The 18,492-nt window shown below is 58.5% G+C and overlaps 1 protein-coding gene across 5 annotated transcripts; it reads left to right on the top strand.

Moving 5' to 3' along the window:
• Positions 1–223: 223 nt before the first annotated feature.
• On the top strand, positions 224–17,295 carry SLC7A3 (solute carrier family 7 member 3). Of its 5 annotated transcripts, XM_075763278.1 has the most exons (17): positions 224–833; positions 910–1,029; positions 1,443–1,543; positions 2,666–2,766; positions 3,553–3,625; positions 3,837–3,908; positions 11,744–12,152; positions 12,354–12,512; positions 12,599–12,779; positions 12,881–12,993; positions 13,900–14,122; positions 14,314–14,453; positions 14,533–14,635; positions 14,938–15,149; positions 15,819–15,985; positions 16,247–16,355; positions 16,462–17,295. In XM_075763278.1, exons 7-17 carry the CDS (start codon positions 11,783–11,785, stop codon positions 16,593–16,595), a joined length of 1,911 nt encoding a protein of 636 aa, XP_075619393.1. In that variant the 5' UTR covers positions 224–833; positions 910–1,029; positions 1,443–1,543; positions 2,666–2,766; positions 3,553–3,625; positions 3,837–3,908; positions 11,744–11,782; the 3' UTR covers positions 16,596–17,295. The 5 variants fall into 5 exon arrangements, with proteins under 5 accessions (XP_075619393.1, XP_075619394.1, XP_075619395.1 ...); XM_075763279.1 differs by lacking the exon at positions 1,443–1,543; XM_075763280.1 differs by lacking the exons at positions 1,443–1,543; positions 2,666–2,766.
• The last annotated feature ends 1,197 nt before the right edge of the window (positions 17,296–18,492 follow it).

Genomic DNA, 18,492 nt, shown 5'->3' with positions numbered 1-18,492 from the left:
GTCCTGGGGCTGCTGGGGCGCGGCGAGGGAAGCACCAGAAGGGGGCACTGGCGGGGGGTGGTGGGCGCTGGGTGGTGGGCGCGTATGTCCCGCGGCAGGGGGCGCTGCGCGGAGGGGCTGAGGCAGCAACGGTGCGGGTGGGCCTCCCCGGCGGCAGGGGGCGCTGCGCGGAGGCGGGACGGGTGCGCGTGGGCTTCCTCGGCGACACGGGGCGCTACTGGGCGGCGGTGAGGAGGGAGCGGTTTGTGGCGGCCGGAGCATCCGCCGGCGGGCTCAGGCTCGCTGGGCTGCTCCGACCTGCTGCGGCACGTAGACAGCCCGCGCTCGCCGCTATCCCCGCTGTACCTCAGCCTCTTCGAGGAGGAGAGCCGCGCCAACGCCACCCGTCTGCGCCTCGGCGCTGCGGCGGAGCCCTCGGGGGGCCCGGGGGAGGGCAGCGCCTTGTGGCCCGACGCCGCCGGGCCCGTCACCTCCACGCCGCTGCGCGCTTCCCCTCGACGAGGGAGCCTCGGACAGCGCCACACCCGCCGCCTGCCCGAGCACGGGTGGCTGCGAGGCCGCTCCGGGCCCGACCCGTGGGGAGCCCTGGCGCCTCCCGCAGCCCGCCGCGGCAGGAGCGCGGCCCGGCTCCCGCCTCGCCCGCCTGCAGGCCCTGTCCTATAAGGCAGCACGGCGCGGTACCGGACAGCCACCCTGCGGCGGGCCACCCCCGCTCGGTCACCGGGCTGCGGCAGGCTCGGGTCTCTCCCAGGCACGGGCCTCTCTCGGTCTGGAGATCCCCAAGGCTGGCAAGGGGCTCGGTGCCCAGGGAATGAGGCTCGCCCAGCCCCCAGGTGAGCCGGGTTGCTGGAGAGAGCCCCAGCACAGCGACCACTTCCCTGGGGCTGCAAAACTCTCTCTCTTCCTCAGGTACCAAGCTGAAGCTGATGCCAGCTGCCAAGTCCAGGCTTCAGCATCCAAGTGAGGCTTTGCAGCTGGCACAACGTTCTGCTATTCCCAAACCCACCCTCCCAGACACAGAGATGGAAGGTAATTCCGCACCTGCCAGTTGCTTTATGTAAAGCGGGGAAGCTTGGGGGGAGTGGTGCTGCAGCTAGAAGGGAGGAGAAGGCCTGGGCTGCAGCATGGGATAGGGACAGAGAGTGGGGAGTCCCTGGAAGTGGTGCAGGTAGGAGTCCAGGAAATATGCTCATGCCCCAAGTGCTGCATTAATTTAGTGCTCTCTGGCCTCCTGCCAACGTGGGCTAGCAGCCTGTTGGCTTGGAGCTCTCACCCCATGGTCTTGTGGGGTTGCGGAGGTGCTGGTGACCATAAGCCTGGGACAGGCAGCCTGGCTGAGCCTTGGGCTGCCTTAGGAGAGGTACGGTGTATCTGCTTTGAAGTGGCAGCCTCTGTACCTAATGTTTGTCCACCATAGCTGCTGCCAAGGTTGTGTGTTGCAGGCACCCCTCCCGGAGGCTCTCCACAGCAATTCCTACTGTGGCTTCTCGCTCCCGACTGCGACCATTGAGAAAACTGGCTTCCCCTAATTGCTTTTGCCTCGGTAAGGGTGAATCAGGGCAGAAGCCCTGGAGGCTCCAGTGTTGTGGGGGGGAGGAGCTGTTGCCCTGGGGAGAGCATTCAGCTCTCAGCTGCAGAGTCAAGGCTGATCCTGGGGAAAAGACAGGAGGGGACAGCATATACTTGGGCTCAGAGGAGGGGGAGTGAAACATGAAGCAGTAAGGCTACGTGAAGTTCCTTTCCCTGGAGAGGCACCCAGCAGAGAGCCTGAACAAATCTTGTGTTCTAGCTTGTCCATACGACAGGGAGCGGCCCTCGTCAGTGCTTCCAGAGCACTCTTTGAGCAGGGGTTGACGCACTTCACTTTTGTTTCCTGGACCCCACTTCAGGATCAGCTGTGCCGGAGCTGATGTGCAATAGGATCCAAGAGCTGAAGGAAAATCGTGAGAGCAAAGAACAGCTGGTTGCAGCAGGGACTGTCTTGGGAGCAGCTGAGCAGTATGGAGGAGGCAAGAGTGGGGAGCTAGAGCTTGCTACCCTGTAGGGAGGAGCCCCTCTGGAGCTTTCTTGGCTCCTGACTGCTAAACGCCTGCTCAAAACCAAGCGTCCTGTGAGTGTACCACAGCAAGGAGAGTCTATGTTTCTGTGTTGGGCTCTGGTGGGTTCTCACCTTTTGTCAGGGTGAGCATGGGGAAACATGGTCAGCTGCCTAGGGCTGTTGGGCAGTGCTGCTCTCCAGCAGGGTCCTCACTGAACAGGCATGCCTGGGGGTGCTCCAGCCTGCTGTGCAGGCAGAGTGTGCTGCCCTTCCCAAGAACTGCAGCTGAGCAGCCTGCAATCCTAGGCCCTGCAGAGGAAGAGGAAGCGAGGAAGCTGTCCCCACTCTGCTGGGACAGCCCTGCCCTGCCTAGGGCAGTTGTCTGCCCTCCCTGTGTGAGCAGAGTCCAAGCAGGAGCCCAGAGCTGCTGGAAGCCAGGCTGTGCAGGAGCACCTTCTCCCAGCAGCACCTGTACAGGCTAGGCCAACAGCAGTTGTTTGGCTGGAGGGGCTTGAATACCTCTGACTCCCTTGGACAGGTTCTTCCCCTGGTCTGGAGCAGCTCTGTAGCCTGGTTGAAGAGGGCCCAGGAATGGCAGATTTCTAGTGGTGACACTTCTCTTCACAGGTAAGGCTGACCAAACGTGGGTGTGTGTGGGGTCCTCCTTTTCCAGTAAGTTGGTTCCTGGCCCATCTCCAGGGTGTAGGGATGCAGTTCCCGCTGAGCAGGTAAGAGCCAACTGTGTCCTGGCACCACGGAGCACCATTCAGCCTGTGGCTTGGGCCATCTGTGCCAGAGGTGGAAGGTGGTGAGACCCGAGGCTGCCACTTTCTGGGCTGGCACCTGAGTTGTTTTAGCCTTTCCCTGGAGTTTACACAGGACCTTGTGCATTTGCTGCATGGTTTTACCACCTGTCCAGTGCTCAGGGGACTGCAGGCTTCTGTCCTGTTAATTTTTAAGGGGCTTTTGAAACATGCACACCCCCTGTGGCTTGTGGTGTCACTTTTATACCTCCTGACATGTTGGACATATCCCCAGGATGGGGCGAGCAGAGCCTGGTGAGGCTCCAAGGTGTGAAGTTTCCTACCTGCAAAATATGTTTGTGCATTTGCCAGCAGTTTTAAGGCTCTTTGCTATGTGGCTGTAGCCTGCCAAAGGGATCCTTGTGACGCCATGGGCACTGGCAGTTTGCTCGCTGATGAAGTTGACAGTGGCTCCTTTGCCAGGCCCGACTGCTGCAATGAACACATCCTGGCAGTGGTCCTGTGGGTTGGGCTGTGGTTGGTTGGGCTGTGCTGGAACAGTGCCATGCTCCTGAAGGAGGGGTGAATGCTGAAATGGGGCCCTGTTCTGACATGCTGTAGGAGGTGAGCAGGGTGCCCCAAGCACAAGAGCTGCTGGTGTGTGTGTGCTGCCTGCAGAGATGCTGCTCCTCCACAGCAGGGGCTGGGCTGCAGGTCACTGCATGGGGGTGACCACCCTCTGCATCACACTTAACACCCTGCCATTGCCAGTCTGCAGGTGATCAGCTGTCCCAGGAGCTGAAGTGTGTAAAGAACAAGCTGGAGCAAGTGAAGGGCGAGCTTGGTATGTGACACTGGCTGTTTTAGGGACTGTGGGACACCCACAATCCAGATGACACCCCCTTGTACCTGGAGCCCAAGGCCTGCAGCTCTGTGGGGATGGGGCTGGCTTCTTGTTTGGGGGTAGAGCAGGATCCCAGCTGCTGCCCCAGAGGGTCTGGGAATGAGGTGTTCAGGATGGCCTGAGCACACACCTACTTGCTTTCTGCCTGCAGCTGACAAGACTGCCCAGTGTGAAGCCTATTGCCAGACGATCTCCTCCTTGCAGGCTCAGCTCAGAGCAACAGGTATGTTCCCTCACTGGGGTGAGCCCTCACCCCTAGGCAGGCTGCAGGGATGCTCTAGTGGTCCCTTGCTGATGTAACTGAGGGCTGCCAGGTGGAGGGGACACAGCTTGTGGCCTTCCCCATGGGGCAGTCCTGAGTGCTAGGAGAAGCAGTGCTTTGATGTTGCTCCCGAGGAATGTGTCTGGAAGATGCGGCAGTGGAGGAATGTGGTGACTTGGGGAGAGACTGACAGCTGGCATGTGGGGACAGAGTCACAACAGCCACTTGTCCCCATCTGAGCTGCTGGGCCAGTGATATTTGTGGAGCTCTTGAACAAATCAAATTTTTAATTCCTGTATTTCAAATAAAGTTGTCTTTTCCCAGCAATGCTTGCCATCTGCTGGGGTAGGGCCAGTGCCTGGTGCTGCCCACTGTTCTCCAAAAGACTGGGCAGAAAGGGCAGATCTGTGGCTGGTTCTGCTCAGCCAGAGACTTGAAGTTTGCTGTGTGGAGGAGGTGAGTGGTGGTGGACAGAGGCACAGTGTGGCTCTGGAGTAGCCTTTCTGACAAACCTGTTGCTTCCAGGTGGGATGCTTGGATGTGTGGTGGTGGCAGGCAGCAGTATGGCCAGGTTTCTGCCTTAAACTACCTTCACGCTGAACGTGGGAAGAGCCAGTGCTGGCTGATGGCATGTTGGGCTTCTGCAACCATTAGATATTACTTACCATTTTATTAGCTGGTGGGTTGTGTCAGTGCCTGGGGGCAGGTGGTGGGGACACAGTGCTTGGTCCCTCACTGTTCCAGCCTGCCAGCACAGGAAGCCCTGCCCTGCTACCTTCTTTCTGTGGTAGGTTGATGTTGGCACCTTGTTGTGCTGCCTTACGTCTGGGTGAGGCCCTGGAAAGTCACGCTGTCTGGTGTTGGCAACACCCTGAGGCTGGGCTGAGAAGGCTGGCCTGCTCCCACTTCCTGTTATCTCTGGCTGTCGTTCCTGGCTGCCCCAGAGTGGTGCAGGCAGCCTGCACCTCTTCTTGGGGTGGCTGCCCTTGACCGTGCACAGGGGTGGCTGCAGAGGGATGCTCTGTCCTTTGTCTCTCAGCCCTGCTTGCCACTCAGTTGCTGTGGCAAGCAGCTCCAGTGCTTGCCGATGAGCTGCAGCAGAGTACTCTAGTGCAATGTGAGGGGGAGGGATGGTGTCCCTGTATACACGTGTTGAAAATAACTTCTTGGTGCAGGTACTAAGGGAGCTGACTAGGAAAGGTGTTCTGCTAGAATTGTTTGTAAACAGAGAGGGACTCATGGGCGAAGTGGTGATTGGTGGTTGTCTTGGTCACAGTGACCATGAAGTAGTTGAGTTTCAAATTGTTGGTGATAGGAGAAAAACTGCAGCAAAACTTCAACCCTGGGTAAAGGGAGAGCAGACTTTGGGCTACTGAAGGAGCTAGTTATTAAGGGAATCTACTTTTGAAGGTATTGGGGTTCATGAATATGGTCACTTTTTAAGAGCCATCTCTTAAGAGTGCAGGTACAGGCAATTCCAAAGTGTCAGAAGTCAAGCAAGTGGGGCAGAAGACCAGCTTGGCTGAGCAGGGACCTTCTTCTAGAACTTAAATGGAAAAGTGTATGGACATTGGAAGCAAGGACAGGTGATATCGGAGGGGTACAGACATGCTGTCTGCCACTGTAGGGAGAAAATTAGTGTGGCCAAAGTTCAAGTAGAGTTCAATCTGGCCAGCACTGTGAAGCACAACAAAATGGGCTTTTTAAAATATGTTAATAGCAAAAGGAGAATCAGAGGTAACATTGCTTGATGAGGTTGCTCACCTCGCAAATAGAGATGTAGACAAAGCCAAGATGTTTAATACCTTCTTTGCCTCTGTCTTGAACAGCAATGATGGCCCCTGGAGCCCTGTGCTGGAAGACCGTGACTGGGGGGGATGATAAACTGCCAGTCAACCATGAAACTCGTCCAAGACTTGCTGCTCCAGCTGGATGCACCTAAGTCTGTGGGGCCTGATGGAATTCATCCCAAGGTACTGAAAGAGCTGGCCAATGTCATCGTGGGACCTCTCTCCATTATTTCTCAATGGTTCTGGGAGTCTGGAGAGGTCCCAGTCAACTGGACGCTGGTAAATGTTGTCCCAGTTTTCAAGGGTAGGAGGGAAGACCCTGCTAATTGCAAGCCTGTCAGTCTCGCTTCAGTGCCTGGTAAAATTATGGAGGTTATTCTGGGAGTTACGGAAAAACACTTGAGACACAATGCAGACATTGGTCATAGCCAGCACAGGTCCATGAGGGGAAAGTCCTTTTATGACAAGGTTATCCATCTAGTTGACCAAGGGAAGCCAGTAGATGTGGTTTTGGATTTTAGCAAAGGTTTTGATACTGTCTCTCACAGTGTCCTTCTGGATAAGCTGTCCAGCACACAGCTAGACAAGTCATAATATGTTGGCTAAGCAGTTGGCTGATGGGTCAGGCTCAAAGGGGTATAATAAATGGGGTTATATCAGGCTGGTGACCAGTCACCAGTGGGGTTCCCCAGGGCTGAGTTTTAGGGCCAGTGCTTTTTAATGTTTTTATAAATGATCTGGATGCAGGAATCAAATGTACGTTAAGTAAGTTTGCTGACAATACTAAACTAGGAGGAGCTGTGGACTCCCTTGAGGGTAGAGAGGCCTTACAGAGAGATCTGGATAGACTAGACAGCTGGACAATCACCAGTTGTATGAAATTTAACAAGAGCAAGAGCCAGATTCTCCACCTGGGACAGGGCAATCCTGGTTATACACACAAATTGCAGGACGAGGGGCTGGAGAGCAGCCCTGCAGAACGAGATCTGGAGGTTTGGGTTCATGGCAAGTTGAGTATGAGTCAACAGTGTGCCCTGGCAGCCAAAAAGGCCAACAGTATCCTGGGGTGCATCAAGCATAGCATCGCTAGCCGGTTGGGGGAGGTGATTGTCCCACTCTACGCTGAACTGATGCGGCCCTGCCTGTACTGTGTGCAATTTTGGGTACCTCACTATAAGAAGGACAGACAATTAGAGTGTGTCCAGAGGAGGGCAACCAAGATGGTGAAAGGCCTTGAGGGCAAGACTTAGGAGGAGCGGCTGAGGCCACTTGGTTTGTTAAGCTTAAGAGAAGAGAAGGCTGAGGGGTGACCTCGTTGCAGTCTACAACTTCCTCAAGGGGGGCAGTGGAGGAGGAGCTGCTGATCTCCTCTCTCTGGTGACCAGCGATAGGATACGATGAAATGGAATGAAGCTGCATCAGGGGAAGTTCAGATTGGACATTAGGAAAAGGTTCTTCACTGCGAGGGTGGTCAGTCACTGGAACAAGCTCCTCGGGGAAGTGGTCATGGCACCAAACCTGTCAGAGTTCAAGGTGCATCTGGACAATGCTCTTAGTCATACAGTTTAGTTTTAGGTAGTCCTGCAAGGTGCAAGGCTCGATGATCCTTATGGATCCCTTCCAACTTTAGATATTCTATGATTCTATGCTCCAGTCGTGGAAGGTGATGGGGCTCCAAGGGCTGATTCAAATTCGCTTCTGCAGGGCTTTTGGCCCCCTTTTGGGGCTGAAGCCACATCCTACCCTGCCACTGTCTGCCTTCCTGCTGCTCCTGTTGGGACATGTGCTTGGCTTGCTCCATGCCTCCGCCTGCTCCCAGCCCTTGGCCTGTGCTGCTGAATCAGGGCCCTGAATGGGACGGGAGGAGAGCAGTAGACTGGGAGGTGGGGATGAGGCAATGGGAAGATGGATGTGGAGCTGTGTGTGAGGTCTGGAAGCTGGAGCCATGTTCAGTGCCCTGGTGCTGGTCTCTGCCCAAAACTGCCTCCCAACAGCTGCGGTTGCAAGAGAGTTTCTGGGAATAGGTGAGTCTTGATGTCATCCCCCCCTTGCCGCTGTAGGTACCTTGCCTCTGCTTGGCTGGGCTGGGGTGTTTCCCCATGGAGTCCTGCTGTGCCTGTGGTGCTGCTGGTCTTGCCCAAGAGCACCCTCAGCGATGGAGCTGCCTGCGGTGCCACAGGCTGCCCAGGAGGGAGCAGGAAGCCTTTTTGTCTTCCTGGCCCTTGTGTGTGCACCCCTGGGGGAGGCAGGGTGGGCAGGCACCTAGCGCAGGGCCTGCAGCACCCTGCCTGGTGCTTCTGTCTGCTCTGCTGCAAACGGGTGGGAGCCTGTTGCCTCAGTATCCTTGTTAGTGGTGCTGGAGCAGAGACTTGGCTGCCATCCAGAGGGACCTTGACAGGCTTGAGAGGTGGGCCTGTGTGAACCGCATGAAGTTCAACAAGGCCAAGTGCAAGGTCCTGTACATGGGTTGACACAATCCCAGGCACAACTACAGGCTGGGTGGAGAATGGATTGAGAGCAGCCCTAAGGAGGATGACTTGGGGGTGTTGATTGATGAAAAGCTCAACATGAGCTGGCAGTGCGCACTTCTAGCCCAGAAAGCCAACCGTGTCCTGGGCTGCATCAAAAATGGTGTGACCAGCAGGTTGAGGGAGGTGATTCTGCCCCTCTACTCCGCTCTTGTGAGACCCCACCTGGAGTACTGCATCCAGCTCTGGGGCCCCCATTACAAGAAGGACATGGAGCTGTTGGAGAGAGTCCAGAGGAGGCCAAGAAGTTGATCAGAGGGCTGGAGCACCTCTGCTATGAGGACAGGCTGAGAGACTTGGGACTGTTCAGCCTGGAGAAAAGAAGGCTCCGGGGAGACCTAATTGTAGCCTTCCAGTACCTAAAGGGGGCCTACAGGAAAGCTGGAGAAGGACTATTTATCAGAGAATGTAGTGATAGGACAAGGGATAATGGGTTTAAACTAAAAGAGGTTGATTTAGATTAGATGTTAGAAAGAAATTCTTTACTGTTAGAGTGGTGAGGCACTGGAACAGGTTGCCCAGAGAGGTTGTGGAGACTCCGTCGCTGGAAGTGTTCAAGGCCAGGTTGGATGAGGCTTTGGGCAACGTGGTCTAGTGGAGGATGCCCCTGCCCATGGCAGGGGGCTTGGAACTAGATGATCTTTGAGGTCTCTTCCAACCCAAACCATTCTATGATTCTATGATTCTATGCCAGGGAGGGGCTGACTCTCCTTTCGGCATTGCTGCCTGTTTGAATGGGTGCTCATGACATGCAAGCGCTGGATTGCATCAGGAGCAGGTTTTTAGGCGACTGGTCCTAGCCTGTGTGCTGGAGAGAAGGGTGCTGGCTCTTGCCTTGCTCCAGGCTGCCTGGGCAACTGCCAAACGGTTCTCCTGAGATGTGTTTCCCAGCACTTTGGGCTGCCTGTTGCTCCCGGAGTTGAGAAGATTGTAGTGGAGCAGTGTAGGCGTTGGCCAGAACTTACTCCCTGCGAAGCACATGGGGGTCGGGGCAGAGCCCCTCTCCGTGCCTCGGGCTCAGCTCTGTGGCAGGGCGGGCCTCCCCGCTGGGCCCGGCGGAGCGAGGTCGGGGCGGGCTCTGCCTTCCAGGCATATCTGGGCTCGGGGGACCCCTAGCCGCCTCCTCCATGGGCTTTCCTGGGGAAGCACGGCTGATGCCACCGGCAGCACAGTCCCTTGCCCTAGGCTCGGCGTTGCCGCCCGCAGCAGCCGTACTCCCGGGAGCCGTGCCGTGCCTGGCCCCCTCCCCGGTGCCGTTTATGACTTGAATTTATATATTTTTTTAAATGGGGGGGGGGGGGCAGCGTGGCAGGGCACGGGGAACTGGGGTCGAGCTTTCCCGCACCGGCCGCGGGGCTGGTCTCGTCTCCCTGGGGCGGCGGGGTGGGTCTGCGGGGAGGACCGCCCAGGAGCGGGGGGGGGGGGGGGGCAAGTGCCGCTGCCTGTTTCCGGGCTCGGCTCGGGGCGCTGCGCTCTAGTCATCCAGCGTGCTCTTCAACCCCCTCGGCGGCAGCGGCAGTCCCGGGGCGAGCGGAGCTGAACTGAACGGGACCGCACCGGAGCGAGCCCAGCCATACCGAGACGAGCCGCGCCGCCGGTGAGTCGCGGCGGGCGCCGCCGCCGGGCCGGGCAGGGCTTGGCGCAACCAGTGTCGCGCTTGCATCAGCCGCCGCTCGCACGTGGGGCTGGTGCGGGCGGCGGCCGGGATCTGTCGCGGCGCCCTGTCCTGATCCTGACGTCACCTGGACAGCGGGCGGGATGTAGCGTTAGCTGGCAGCTCCCTAGGGCTGGAGATGCCCCCGCGGGAGACGGGGTGAGGGTCTCAAGCGGGGGCTGATGACCCCGGCACCGGCCCTGGGCCGCGGCGGGATGCGGTGGGCAGCGGGAGGCTCCTACCGGCGGGAGCTCTTGCCCGACACGTTGCTTCTCCTCTGCCCACCCGTAGCTCACTGCGTGCTATCCATCTTCCGTGACAGCGTGGCTTTCTGCGAGATACCTCTCCGGCCATGGGCTAAGCCTCCCTGGAGCCAGCCGGCCCCCCTGAGCAGCTTTCCCAGGGCCAGCTCTGATGGGTGCTGGTATGGGTCTGGGTGCTTAACGTGTTCCTTTCACTGGACACGGCAAATCCCAGCGCAGCAGGGCCTGTGGGGGTTAGGTGCAGGAAACTGTCCCACATCTTCCTGCTTGGCGCCTTTTTCTTTGCTCTGAGAATAAGGGCTGAGCACGTTTCTGCTGCCAGCCCCATGCTTGCAGTTTGCAGAGCTTGTGTTGGGCATCAGAAGTCCTTGGATCAATTGAGCAGTGCTGGGGAAGGCAGCCAGAGCTGTCCGGGCAGTGGATGGGGAGGGTGCTGGGGCACTTGTTCCATTGAAACCTGGCCCAGAGGCTGCCCTGGGCTGGGATGGCTTCTTGGGCCAAGGCCAAATGTGGCACATGCCAGTCAGTAGGAGGTTTCTCCAAAAACAGGCTGGTTTGCTGGTTATGGGGTGCAGCTGAGCTGGTGGCTGCCACTGCAACCCTGGTAATCCCGCTCAGTGGAAAAGGGTCAGAAAGTTATCCTTGTGTGTACATACACTAATCCATGCAACGTGGTATCGGTGCTGCCCCAGGTGCCTGGCTGGAGCATGTTTTATTCCCCAATGAAATGAGCAGCCAGAGGGGAGAAGGCGCTGGTGGGTGGGTGGTACAATGCTGGGCATGGGGTGCCAGACATGGGCATTGGGAGCCACTTTTCTTGTGGCTCCTCTCACCCTGTGCTGGCTGCCTGCTCCACAGGGTGCTCATCTCCCAGACCTTTTGGGGGATGGGTGGCTGCTGTGAGCAAGGTGAGTGGGGCTGTTTGATGTTTAGGGTGATTACAGCCTGCAGAGTGTGCGGGGTGCTCAGCAAGCGCCACTGGTACGTGAGGGATGTGCACTGAGGGCCCATGCTGCGTGTGTGTAGTGCAGATGGTGGGAGCAAAGGAAGAATGGCTCCGTCCAGTGAGTCAGCCCAGCCTGCCAAATCCTCCGCTGGAGGAATGCTTTGTCTCCATGCCATTGCTGCTGTGCATGCCCATGCGCCAGGCCTCTGATGTGCCAGCAGTCAAGTTTGGGCTGAGGGATCTCCAGGCTGCCAAATCAGTGGGGAGTTGCTGGGAGACACTGGGCAAGCTCTGGGATGTGCCCAGGGGCCCCTGGTGGGGACTACACAGGGCTTGTGCCAAGAGGCTTTCCCACCATGGACTTGCTGGGCTCATCCCTGGCTTGCTCTCCTGGTGCAGGGGCTGTGCAGGTGGAGTATGCACAGCCCCATGGTGCCTTGGAGGGAGCTGCCATGGTCTCTCCCCCACCAGCATGGCAGGGGCTTGGTGCTGATGGATTGGCTGGGAGCAGGCACAGCTCCTGTGGGTGTTGCTGCCTGCTCTGCTCTCTGCAGTGTGGGTCCTGCTGCCTGCGGGACATGGAGCTTCATGGTCCTAGAGTCCCTTCTCTTGCAGGGGCTTTGAGCAGCTGAGCACCACCCACGAGAAGACAAGATGTTTGGGGGAAGAATAACCAGCGTCGGGAAGAAGCTGATCCGCCGGCGTGTGGTGGATCTGAGCTCTGAGGACACGCGTTTTGCTCGCTGCCTCTCCACACTGGACCTCATAGCCCTGGGGGTGGGCAGCACGCTGGGGGCTGGCGTGTATGTGCTGGCTGGGGAGGTGGCCAAGGAGATGGCTGGTCCCTCCATCGTTCTCTGCTTCCTGGTGGCTGCTCTTTCATCGGTACTGGCTGGACTCTGCTATGCAGAGTTTGGGGCCCGCGTCCCCAAGACTGGCTCTGCCTACCTCTACAGCTACGTCACCGTTGGTGAGATCTGGGCTTTCACGACTGGTTGGAACCTCATCCTCTCCTACGTGATAGGTATGGGGCCGGGCAGGGTGCTGGTATGTGTGCCCAGGGTCCTTCCAGTACTGCACTGGCAGCATTGGGGGCTCGTGGGGGCAGTGTGTGGTGCTGCAGGAGTGGGGTGTGGGATCAGCAGGGAGGTGGCTGGTGGGGTGGGGGTGACCAGTGCCGCTCTGCCCTTGGCTTGGACTGATGCACAGATTTGCCATCAATCAGGCACGGCCAGCGTGGCTCGAGCCTGGAGCGCAGCATTTGACAACATCATCGGCAACCACATCTCCACCTTCTTCATGAACAAGACCACAGTGCACCTACCAGGGGTGCTGGCTGAGCGCCCAGACTTCTTTGCCCTGATCCTGATTGGGCTCCTCACTGGTGAGTGTGTAGGAGTGGCTCCGTGGCACTGTGGGTGGTGGCATGGGAGCCCGACGGCTCCTCACTCATCTTTTCCATCCCTGCAGCACTGCTGGCCTTTGGCGTCAACGAATCCGTCCTCGTGAACAAAATCTTCACGGCAGTGAACCTGATGGTGCTGGGCTTCGTCATAATTGCCGGCTTTGTGAAGGGAGACATCAAGAACTGGCAGCTCTCGGTGGAGGACTACATCAACCTCTCACACCTGGACCCACTGGATGATGTCAGGTGAGGAGAGTAACTGTGCCAAGCCAGGGTCCAGCACAGGGCTGGCACCGGCCCTGCTGTCCATGCACCCCACGGCAGCTGCTCTCTTCCCTCCTTTCCAGGAATAAAGCTTTTGGCTCCGGCGGGTTCATCCCCTTTGGACTAGAAGGGATCCTGACTGGCGCTGCTACCTGTTTCTACGCCTTCGTGGGATTTGACTGCATTGCCACCACAGGTACTGCCTTGGGTGAGGGTGGCATGGGCATTTCCCCAGCACAGCTGGTGGCTGGCTGGGACTCGCCAGGGAGAATGCTCCGTGGCGTGGGAAACAGCCTGTCCCACTGCTCCTTGGAGGTTTCCCTGGCAGCTCTGACCCCAGACTGCCCTGCCTCAGGAAAAGGGGCTTCCCGCATTGCGCAGCGGGAGTGGGGCTGCACCCTGCCTGTGCAGGCAGCTCCCAGGGCAGTGTGAGCCTTTCCGTGGCCAAGTTGAGGCTGCAACAGCACTGGGAATTGCTAGTGCCTCCTGGTTATTTTCCAGACTCGAGCCACGTTTTTCTAAATGACTGAGTTAATGCAGAACCACCGCTCTCTGGAGTGCAGGGAGCCCTCTTAATTTCCTCTCATTCCCCAAGGAATCTACTTAGTGGGTGGCTGGTACAGCCTGTTCTGCCTGACCTCCCTGCCTGTGCCTCCCCGCCCCCATGGCCTGCCTGGCAGCTGCCTTCCTTCCTTCCTATGCCAGCTGCTGGGCCCCTTTCCAGGGAGCATGGTGCAGCTGGAGAGCATGCCTTTGAAAAGGCCAGGGGGCAGAGGGCATGGTGGCTGCATCGCTGTGCCCACATGCGCAGAGGATCTGCATTCAGCAGGCTCTGCTGGGAGCGGGAGCTGCTGGTGGGGGCAGAGGGCTGGCACGGCCCAGGGGGCTGCAAGCCCAGCTGCTGGGCGGCTTCGTGCCTGCAAGCTGGGGCTGCAGCCATGCACCTCTGCTCTCAGCAGTGCCGAAGCCTTTGCCAGTGCAGCATCACGGCTGGGGACTTCTCCTCTCCACCAGCCCCTGCCTGCTGCTGCCCAGCCCCACGCTGCCATGGAAAGTCCCTGCTGCTGCGGAGTGTCCATCCCTGCCTCTTGTCTCCATACAGGCGAGGAAGCCAGGAACCCACAGCGTTCGATCCCCATTGGCATCATTGTGTCCCTCCTCATCTGCTTTGTGGCTTATTTTGGGGTCTCCGCAGCCCTGACCCTCATGGTGCCCTACTTCCTCCTGAACAAGGAGAGCCCCTTGCCTGAGGCTTTCAAGGCAGTAGGCTGGGAGCCCGCCCGTTACGCTGTTGCTGTCGGTTCACTCTGTGCCCTCTCCACCAGGTAGGACTGGCTCCATCTCTGGCCCTGCCTGGCATGGCACAGGATCCAGCAGCACATGTTCCAGCTGTGCTGGGGGTTTGCCCCATCCAGCTGCTGTCCTGTTCCTGGCACAGAGCTGGTCCCATCCCTGTTTGGGTGGTGGGTGTTGACAGTTTGCCTGGCAGGCCCTGAGCTATCTTTCCCCATGGCAGCTTGCTGGGCTCTATGTTCCCTATGCCCCGTGTGATCTATGCCATGGCAGAGGATGGGCTGCTTTTCAAGTTCCTCTCCACCATCAACAGCCGCACGAAGACCCCTCTGTCAGCCACCATCACCTCAGGGCTCCTTGCGGGTAAGGTTCCCAGCTGCTGCCTCACACTCAGCCCCATGGCGGTCCAGAGCCATGCTCATGCTGCATGTCCTTGTTGCAGCGATGTTGGCCTTCCTGCTTGACCTGAAGGACCTGGTGGACCTCATGTCGATCGGCACACTGCTGGCCTATTCCCTGGTAGCAGTGTGCGTGCTTATCCTCCGGTGGGTGCCTCCTCTCGCGTGGCGGTGCCAGGGGTGGATGTGCCTTGTGTTGAGCACAAGGCTTGTGGACACAGCTTTTTCTTGGGGGTACACAGCCCAGGGAAGCATCAAGTCCCCAAGATGGATGCTGCTCAGAAGAGCCTGCAGTGTCTCTGGGCTCATCCATGGCATGGCCATCGTCGTGCTGCTGCCAGAGCAGCACATGGGGCTGGAGGAGTGGGAAGGGTATGACAGTGCTGCCCACTGTCCCCCTGGGCTGGGAAGTTCTTCGGGTTCTGCTGCAGCTTGTCCCATCTACTCAGGTACCAGTCTGGGCAGCTGAACTCCCCAAAGGCCATGGAAATGCTGGAGCTGAACGGCAATGAGGAGGAGAGGGTGATCATGAACCCGACCGTCACTGCTGCCAGCGCCCAGCAGAAAGAGATGCTGTCCCTGGCAACACTCTTCAACCCGCCCAGAGACACCCCCACCATGCTCTCAGGGCGCATTGTCTATGCCTGTGTCTCGGTCATCGGTGAGTGAGCAGGAGCCCATGGGTGATGTCCCCTCCTGCCAGGGGCCAGAGTGTTTTGGCATGTCTCCACAGAGCCAGGAAGGGACAGTAGACACGCTGGGCAGAGGAGAGGTGCTGGGCAGCAGAGAGGTGCTGGGCAGCACAGGCTGCCAGCTGCTATTGGCAACGCCAGCAGGTGCCCTGAGCAGGGTGCCAAGCGCAGGGCACAGCTGGGGCTTGGGGCACATGAGGGCTGATGAAGGATGCGGGTGCTGAGCCAGGCATGTGCGGGTAGTCACAGGAGCTCCCTGTGACACACTTGGCCCAGGATGGCCACCCAGCAAGAATGGTTCCCGGCCCCCCGAGAGCACTCGGGCTCAGCCAGTGAGGTTTGATCCATCCATCAGTAGCTTCATTGTGCAGCCAGAACGGGGCAACTCAGTCAGGTCTGGGTAAGTGTCAGAGCTGGGTTCGAGCTCAGCCAAGTGCAGGATCCCCTCAGCTTGCTGGGCTGGTGAGTTCCCCCAGCAAAGCGCTTTCCTGAGGCTTCAGAGTTGGTGTTGGAGACAGCACATGCTGGACTCACACCTGACTGAGAGGAGTGGGTGCCCCAGCCCAGCCGCTGGTGAAGCTCGGAGTCCCAAGGAGGCCACATGTTATGCAGCCCCCTGACTGCCCCCTCTCTTGCAGCCACACTGATCACAGTCATCTGCGTGGTCCTGACCCTCAAGGTGACTGCGCTGAAGGATGCCAATGTGGGATGGATTGTGGCCTTGGTGGTGCTTCTCGTGGCTCTGCTCATTCCCATCATCATCGTTTGGATGCAGCCACAAAGCAATGCACAGTTGAACTTCAAAGTGAGTGCAACCCCCAGCAGCTCATTGTCTGCACCCCCATGGACCCCTGGCAGGGCCATTGCAGGGTCTGCCAGGGCTCACTGCTGGGCAGTCACTGTCCAGGAAAGCCCAGGGCCCCAAGATGTGGTGCTCTGAGGTGCGGTCCCCAGTGTGAAGTGCCTGGGTGCTCTCTGGGCTGTGGCAGGGGTAGGATCCCTCTGTGGCCAGGAGCAGCTGGGTCCCTCAAGGCATAGCTGATATGGCACCTCTTGTCCCTCGCAGGTACCTTTCCTCCCACTCCTGCCAATCTTTAGCATCTGCATTAACATCCTGCTGATGGTACAGCTGAGTGCTGCGACCTGGGTGCTGTTTGCCATCTGGATGGCTGTGGGTAGGTGTCTTGCAGAGGGGAGTGCAGTGCCTGCAGGGTCTCCCCTGGGGAGCTGTTACACTGGCAGCCCACTGCTGCACACTTCATTGTAGAAACTGTCCTGCAGGTTTTATGATTTATTTTGGCTACGGGATTCGGAACAGCATGGAAGGGAAAAACACAGAGGAATCTTGTGCCATAGTAGAAAAGCCTCTGCACCACCCTGGACTGGACCTTGGCCCTGGGGCTGCTGCAGTCTGAGGGACCAGGCACCAGCACTCTGTGGACCGCTGCCAGTATTCCTGCTGGGGGACAAGATGATGATCCACATGGTATACCCCCCTCTCCCACAGGGAGCGAGTCCCAGAGTCAGGACTGTGGAGCTGGGTCGTGTGCTGCCCTTTCCCCTCTTAGAGCAGAGGTCATGGAGATGAGTTTCCAGGGTGGGTGGGAGTGCTGGTGATCCGGGGCTGGTCTCTGCCATCCCCCGACCCTGCCAAGGGGCCATGACACCAGCATGGCCCTCCCACCATGGAAGCTGCTGTCAGCAATGCTGCTTTCCCTCCCACTGGCTTCCCCACGCAACGGTGCAGCTGTATTTGTTCTGTCTGTCCATGTGGCTGTGGTCACCACCTCCTCTGTGCTTTCTAAGCACCAGCGAGTACATGGCAGCCATGGCCGGAGCCATGCGAAGAGGCTTGGGGCAGCAGTATTACCAACAGTCAAGTGCTCCCCAGCAGCATGGAGCTCAGCTGGCCAAAACCCTCTCTGTGCCTGGGTTTTGCATCCCACGCTGAGCCCCGTGCTGGCCCAGCCATGCTGCTTGGCGCGAGCATCTAGGTCCCAAGTGTCTGTGAAGATGTCCACAGTGTAACGGTACCCGTGTCCAGCCTCATATGCCTTTGTGTAATTGGTGTTTTAATGTCGACTTTTGTACCTATTAAACTAAATGTTTTTTTAAGTGCTTGCCTCTGTTGGTCCTGCCACATCTCGTGTTAATGCCCTGTGGTCATGGGCCCCCAGGCAGAACCCAATGTGCTACAGGGCTGGGTGCCAGGGCAGAGCAGGGCCTGGCCACAGCCAACTGTGCTGGGTGAGCTCCCGGCTTGAAACCTGCTGGCTGGAGCCACCAGCCCTTGTGCTGTCCCCTGGAACAGGGAGCCAGGAATCGTGGAGCTGTGCTCCAGGCCAGCTCAACCCAGTGCTGCTGGTACCTGGGTACAGGACACCAGCCTGCCATGGCCCTGCCCTGCAGGTCCTGTGCTGCATGGGCAGGTGTCACCAGGTTCCAGGGCAGTAAAGACCTTGGAAATGCCTCCTGGAGGCACCAGCAATGGTCTGCACAGTAAGCGTGGCCAGGAGCTGGGCTGCATCCATGTGAGATGATTTCCCAGATTATGTTCTGGTCTAAATCAGTCCTGAGAGATTATTTTGCAAAATAAACTCATTTAGGGCAGATGATCTTGTGTAGTTTTTGCATCTCCCTGCTTACTGTCAGTGGAGTAGGGTTACTGCACGGTCAGTGGCGAGGGCCCTACACCATGAACTCTGCTGGGCTGGAGCTCTGAGCCCTACCCCAGGGTTGTGCCTGGAGTAAAAAGGGCTGTGGCACCTGCTCTGGCCCCACACCAGGCACTGCCTGCCCCACTGCCCCGGGCTGGGGGTGCCCTGCCAGAGCCTCAGGCTCCAGCACTCAGGCACAGCTGACTCCAGGCACTGGCTCCTCGCAGGTGCTTCTAGCTCTCCTGGTCATGCCAGTGCCTCAGTGTGCCACACTGGATACCACCACCCCACCTGGTGGGTATCTTCTGGCCGGGGGCAGCATGTGGGGCCCTGCTGAACCCTGAGCCTGCAGTTCACCCAGCACCCATGTACCCGGGTTCAGGTGCTGTTGCCCAAGCCTACTAGGCAATGGGCCCGTGATGTGGCTACAGCCCTCACCCCCTGGCTCAGCACTGCTGCAGCCCCCCTGCCTTTGTGCCTGTATCCCTGTGCACATGTGCATGTCCATGCCCACGGCTGTGCATGAGTTTGTGCCCACAGGCATGACCACGCCTGGCTCCAGGCAATCCCACTGAGCAGTGGCATCCCATCCTGGGCACCCGTTGGGCCTGGCAGAACTCTGGACATGGAGTGGTGTGCTGGAAGCCCTGGGCAC

The sequence above is a fragment of the Balearica regulorum genome, chromosome 11 (assembly GCF_011004875.1).
Source record: "Balearica regulorum gibbericeps isolate bBalReg1 chromosome 11, bBalReg1.pri, whole genome shotgun sequence".
NCBI lineage: Eukaryota > Metazoa > Chordata > Aves > Gruiformes > Gruidae > Balearica > Balearica regulorum.
The sequence above is the reverse complement of the archived record's forward strand: the minus strand, read 5'-3'. Positions and strand labels throughout refer to the sequence as shown.

What these genes read in the sequence shown, in the direction of transcription:
- SLC7A3 (XM_075763280.1), top strand. Translation starts at nt 11,783, where the DNA reads ATGTTTGGGGGAAGAATAACCAGCGTCGGGAAGAAGCTGATCCGCCGG. An exon ending in TGACTGCATTGCCACCACAG is followed by an intron (nt 12,994 to 13,899) that starts GTACTGCCTTGG and finishes GTCTCCATACAG; the next exon opens with GCGAGGAAGCCAGGAACCCA. An exon ending in CACCTCAGGGCTCCTTGCGG is followed by an intron (nt 14,454 to 14,532) that starts GTAAGGTTCCCA and finishes TCCTTGTTGCAG; the next exon opens with CGATGTTGGCCTTCCTGCTT.